Source organism: Nematolebias whitei, chromosome 1 (genome assembly GCF_014905685.2).
Source record: "Nematolebias whitei isolate Nwh7 chromosome 1, NemWhi1, whole genome shotgun sequence".
NCBI lineage: Eukaryota > Metazoa > Chordata > Actinopteri > Cyprinodontiformes > Rivulidae > Nematolebias > Nematolebias whitei.
This window is the reverse complement of record NC_056498.1, coordinates 82,396,185-82,402,381: the sequence shown is the minus strand read 5'-3', so window position 1 is coordinate 82,402,381 and position 6,197 is coordinate 82,396,185. Positions and strand designations below refer to the sequence as shown.

The window sequence follows — 6,197 nt, the reverse complement described above, 5'->3', positions numbered from 1 at the left end:
ATATATATATATATATATATATATATGATACTTAATTACACACATTTGAGTAGATGTAATAAATTACTTTAATTCCTGTTTAAATGCAATTCATCCTGCCATACCTGCAGTGTCTTCAGACGTTGCCAGCAAATTAAAAGTTGAAGCTTAATCATTAAATTATTATCTTTGTGTTAGATTTATTTATAAATCATATTTAAACGCTGCTTGTACCAATTAAATAAAATAAAAAGTAACACACGTTCTCTATCACCGTCATTAATCAGCTAACAAACAAACAAGCAGCAGCATCTTCAGCTACAGAGAGACTGACGTTACGTTTTCTCACTTGGAAACAGAACAATGTGAATATTGTAGAGACTCACCTGCAACACGAGTTGGGAGTGAGACATGTATCAGCTGCTGCTCCTTGAAGGAGTCCTCCTTCCTCCTCCTCGTGACTCCGACATGTTTACGTTTCATTTCCGTGGTTCTCTCGTGTCGTCAATTTTCAAAGCTGCATGTTTCTCATTTTTTATCTTTGTGAAGTTCTCCCACACTTTGAAGGACTTGGGTCGAACAGTTTTCGCTGCGTCGGTCATTTGTAAAAAAAAATTTTTTCTACTTTATTCAGTCAGTCAGCATTGACAATGAACTGCCCGTGAACAAAACGACTCCGCAGCACCGTGAAAGATGCATAATCGCGCGACACAACGAATCAATAATGAAATTCGTTGCCAACGCTTTTAATCATCGATTTTTATCGATTTTTATCGATTTTATCGATTCGTTGTTGCAGCCCTAGTATTTTCCACATATCAGAAAGGACTCCTCCAATGAGCCAATCTCACCACAGTTCCCAACCTTTGGGATGCTAACACTTGACATGTGTGAATCCTCCCATAGGTTTTCAGGATAAATGCTTTAGCAAACAACATTACCATGGTCATCATTGTAACAGCTAAGTTTTTGGTATGTTTTTCAGGTTCGACAAATAAGAACAGTACTTTCAAGGAAAAAACTATCTCAAGTCAATGTTGAAACTCTTGCAAACGTGCAAGGTAATATTCCAGCTTTAGTCATTTTTGCATGATTGTCAATCAAACAAAAAATAAATAAAGGTTTGAGTAACTGCGTAATGGTTTTAGTGTAGCATGAATTCCATTATTATTTTACTGAGTAACATTATTTCTCATGTGTCTACAGGCAAACAGTTCAGGGCAGTCATAATGACAGCTGTGCAAACACGTGACAGCCTCAAAGTGTCAAACCTGTCTGGTTTGCCGCTGTTCAATGATGCCCGTGTGCTGAATACTGCAATGACTAGAGCTCAGTCTCAGGTGGTTGTAGTTGGAGATGCTGCTGCACTCTGTTGTTTTGGAAAGTGCTCAAGAATCTGGAAGAGCTTTATAGACCACTGCATCAATAATAACAATGTTGCAGCACAGCATTACACCAAAGATTTCTTTGAGAAAGATGTAATGGAAACTGCCAGGTTCCAAAGGGTTGAAGATGTGGATGAGAGCAACATTCTCACTGATGCAATTCTGCAAGAGTTAAAAGATGAATATGCACAGCTGAAAACAGAATATAGTTCAGATGAAGAAAGTTTGGAATTAAAAGAATCAAATCACTGGAAGTCGAGTGAGACGTACAAAGGGTCTACTAATCCAAATATTCTCTTGGAGTTGTGTGAAAAACAACCAACAATGTACAAGAGAGGAAAGTTTGTCAAGGAGTCATGTCAAAAAGGCTACATCATACCATTTCAGGAACCCTCCAGCCAAATAAAAATTAAAGGAAGATCAAATGTGGGGAAGGCATTCACTGGAGATGAAGTGGTCATACAAACAGCAAAAGTGGATCAAACAGCTAGGGTTATTGGTGTTGTCAAGACAGAAGAGTCTGCCCGTAAATTTGTATGTTTTCTTGAGGAAGAAGACCACAACAAGCAAAGACAGGTTTACTCTAGTAATTTCTTAAGAAGAATTATGAGACCTATCAAAAAAAGTGTGCCCAAAATATGCATTATGATCAACAAAAAAAGACGCAACTTCATTCCAATATGGGAACAAACTGACGGGTCCTGGACACAGATCGATTTGAAGGATCTAAAAGAAGTTCAAAACTGTGTATTTCAAGTGCAAGTGATTGGTTGGAAGGAGCAATGCTTTTTTCCACTGGGGAATGTCACTGGTGTTCTCCCAAACACAGGTCCTTTGAATGACAGACTTTGGCTCCTGAAAGAGCAATTTGATGTTTCAGATACTTTTTTGGGAACACATGATGGTCTCTTCAAAGCAGATGAAGATAATGCACAAAGAAAGGATGAATTACAGGCAGTCACATTCACTGTTGATCCAGCAGGAGCAGAAGATTTGGATGATGCCATCAGCATTAGGGATATTGGAACCAATTATGAGTTGGGAATCCATATTTCTGATGTGGCAAGTTTTGTGATGCCACATAGTAAATTAGATATGGATGCAAAAGAACATGGATGCACACATTATCCTACGGGACAAAAACCCATTCACATGTTCCCTCAAGAGTTGAGCACAGACCACTTCAGTCTTAAGCAAGATGAGATACGTAGGGTGGTTTCTCTGATGTTCGAAGTGGAAAAAGAGACTAATAAGATTATGGGAAAGAGATTTCAGCTTTCTCAAATCAAATCCAGCAAGCAGATGACATATGAAGAAGCAGAAGAGATCATTACTAAAAGATATAAAGAGAAGTCCAAATTCAATGCAGTGGAGGACTGTGTCACTGTGGCCTATTGTTTTGCGAAAGCTCAAAGGAAGGCCAGACTTGTTGACTGGGCTTATTCTCAGTCTGATAAAGACAGATTGCCTGGAAAACGTAAAGCCCATTTGATGATCGAAGAACTGAGTGTGTTGTTCAACAGATATGCCTCAGAAACCTTGGTCAGTTCCAACTACACCATGTCTCACACACCACTTCGCTGTCAGGGAAGCCCACATCCTGAGAAGTTGGAAGAATTCAAGGAGAAATGTAAAGAATTAATACCCTTGTCTTTTCATGTGCGGCACAAAGTTGACCATGACAGACAACCTCCAACCTTTCAAAGTTTTCGCCTCCTCAAAGAAGTGTGGAAAGATATTCTGTCATCAGCCAGAGCAGATGATACAGATAAAATGGTGGACCTGGTGGCTGCAGATGACATTCACCCTGCGCTCCAAACAGTCATTGATCAGTTCAAACGCTGCTGCACAAAGTCCTATGTTGTCCGCTCAAACAACTCACTCGAAGCAAAAGCAGGGCATTATTCTCTCAGCTTGCCAAGTTACACACAGGCTTCCTCGCCTATAAGGAGATACATGGATCTCATTTTGCAGAGACTTTTGCACTCTGCCATTTGTAACAAGAGTCACTGCTACACTCGAGACGAGATCACAGATTTGTGCCGTCAGTTTGAGGAAACTCAACAGAAAAGCAGAGAATTCGAAAAACGTGCAGATCAGAACTTTTATGCAGTGAGCACAAAAAAGCAGAGTGCACCAAAGCTAGCCTTAGTTGTGCATGTAGATCAGGAAGAAGATTGTTTTAAAGTGTCATTTCCTTTTAACAGGGACATATTTCCTTTGAGTTTATCAATCATGTACAAAGAATTACAACTAGAGGACCAGCCAATCAACAACAAAGAAAATAATGTCATCACTCTCAAATGGAAAAGACGGATCTATGCAGTTGACTCGATGCAAATCCACCAAGAAATTAATATGATGCCAGACAGTGGTCCCTGCATTGAACTTCCATTTTCAATATGGAATTCTGTAATTGAAGCAATTGAAAATGGAAACATAGATCATGCAAAGCTCCTTTTAATGGGTGTTGAAACACAGGAAATAGTTTCTCCACAACCATTAATACCTCTTGTTTCCCAAACTAACACATGCATATCTGAAGTACGAGACAAACAATGTGAACACTGGGCTGACATTTTTCTTCATCTACACTCAGGCAACACCATTCAGGTGCAAATGACATCAGAAATGAATAGAGGTTTCCTCATGCCCATTGTTCAGTTGGTGCACATCAAACCAAAATTTGAGATCTGTGTTGATCACGTCCACAGCCCGATCAAATGCTTTTGTCAAGCTGCAAATGAGCCATCAATGGTTGAGTATATGGACATAGAGCATTATATCTGGATTTGGGAACCACTCTGCAAGATGGAATCTGCTGCCAATGTGGTTGATGAAAGTGACAGCATTATAATCGAGAACCTGGTGGTAAGCTTTAAACAGAAACAGAAAGGCAAACTAACAGGAGAGTTCTTTTTACATCAGGAGTGGATCAAGGAGTGGGCTATCGATTGCAACCTTGCTCAATGCTTACTGTGCATACGAAAAAGAGGCCTAAAGATGCTTTCAGATATTCCCTCAGAACATTTTGCTTTAGTGGACCCAAAAGTGTTTGTGTGGGTGGCCCATGGCTTTACAACCAACATAGATGACAGAGAAAAAAATGGAACGAAAGTGGAGTTCTACATCAACCACCTTCCAATGGAAACCATTCCTAATTGTGTTTTTCAGAAAAACACTTGTTTCACTGTTGAAATAATTCCAAAGTTTATTCCTGACATGTAAGTTAACACATTTCATTTTACATTTTTATGGTTTGAATTAATTGTTGAGTAAAAACATCTCTTGTAGTTTACAGACATTTTTTGTCTTCTCAGTTTGAAATAAATGTGTTTCTTTTACTTGGCTTTAGTCGAAAAGAAAGTGCTGTGTGCAGTTTAAATAAAGCATGTGAACTTGTTAAGAAAATAGCACTTGGAAAGAACATTCCAAAAAGGGGTAAGTACCATTTTTCCAACACATTGAGGGGATCAACTGTTGTTGATGGGTTAGGGATTGGGTTTACGATTGGGTATGTACTGGTAATGGTTAGGTTTAGTGTAAGGGTCAGGGTTAGGCTATAGAAATGAATGAAAAATGAATGGAAGTCAAGGCAAAGTCCCTGTAAAGATTGAAAGCCAAACTTTTGTGTGTGTTGAGGGTGTGCATCTGATATTCATGTATTCTGCTTTATTACATTATTTCCTTTCTAAAATGGAATCAAATCAAATCTTGTGTTTATTTTATCTTTGCAGTTTTACATAGCACTATTCTAAAAGCACAAGTTTCAAGAACAGTGTTACCAGCTGAACTACCAAAGCTTAATGACAGTCAGTGTCATGCTGTGGCAACCGCTCTAAACAGCACCTTCACTCTTATACAGGGACCACCTGGTAAGAGCACAAACACCTGTATACACCTGTGTATTTCATACACCTTGACTTTTGCTTTTCAAGTTTAAAATATTTCCTATTATTTATTTACCTGACAGGAACTGGGAAGACAGTAGTAGGTGTTTACATAGTGTACTGGTTTTTTAATCAGAACTCTAGAAAACAAAGAAAGTTTGACAATCCAAAGGACAAAAACAAAAAAGAAGTTATTCTCTACTGTGGTCCATCCAACAAGTCTGTTGATGTCGTTGCAGGCAAGTTACTTTCTCAGCTGAATTTTGTTTGTGGTTCCCAGTAAACTTGTGCCCATGCCAAACCAAACTTATACAGGTTTGGTCACGTACCCTTTTCGGTACAAAAAACAGTAATTGGTGGCCCCCTTGTTGTCACCTTCATCCATTTTGTATACACCCCAGCTACTTTGAATCTGGTTCACCTAATTTTTTTGTATTAAATGACAACTGCAGGGTACAAAGTGGAAGTGCAAACTGACCTGTACAATTCATCTTTTATATTAACCCCATCCTGCTATGAATTGAATTGATATTATGAGTGTTACATGTGTTTTTAACATTTTTATATAGAGTTCTTGATGAAGTTTAAAGAGAGCTTTAGGATCCTCAGGGTATACAGCCAGCAAGTGGAGACACTCGAATACCCTTACCCAAACAGCACCTTGCAGTTTTCCTCAAAGATCCTTCGCCAAGATTGCTCCAAGCCAGAGCTCAGGTACTGCACTGTAACGTTCATTAACTAGAAAGTTCCTGGAGAAACTTTGACAGTGATGCCATGTTGCATCCATTATAAATGTAGGATTTGACCGTACAGTAGTTCATTGTTTATCACGGGGGAGCCGTACCCTGAAGCCTCGCGATAAGTGAAAAACCACAAAGTAGGAAGTAGTACAAGTATGTATATATATATATATATATATACAAATGAAGGAGAAAGAATATCA

General features: G+C 38.8%; 1 protein-coding gene across 1 annotated transcript in view; it reads left to right on the top strand.

Annotated features, from left to right (window-relative positions):
• The window catches only part of helz2b (helicase with zinc finger 2b), a 24,465-nt gene that overhangs the window by 6,484 nt on the left and 11,784 nt on the right, over window positions 1-6,197 (top strand). Inside the window, exons 5-10 of the mRNA XM_037698299.1 lie at window positions 965-1,040; window positions 1,186-4,588; window positions 4,720-4,805; window positions 5,132-5,239; window positions 5,338-5,493; window positions 5,824-5,968. Of these exons, the coding sequence (XP_037554227.1) occupies window positions 965-1,040; window positions 1,186-4,588; window positions 4,720-4,805; window positions 5,132-5,239; window positions 5,338-5,493; window positions 5,824-5,968 (3,974 nt within the window). The remainder of the gene's footprint in view (window positions 1-964; window positions 1,041-1,185; window positions 4,589-4,719; window positions 4,806-5,131; window positions 5,240-5,337; window positions 5,494-5,823; window positions 5,969-6,197) is intronic.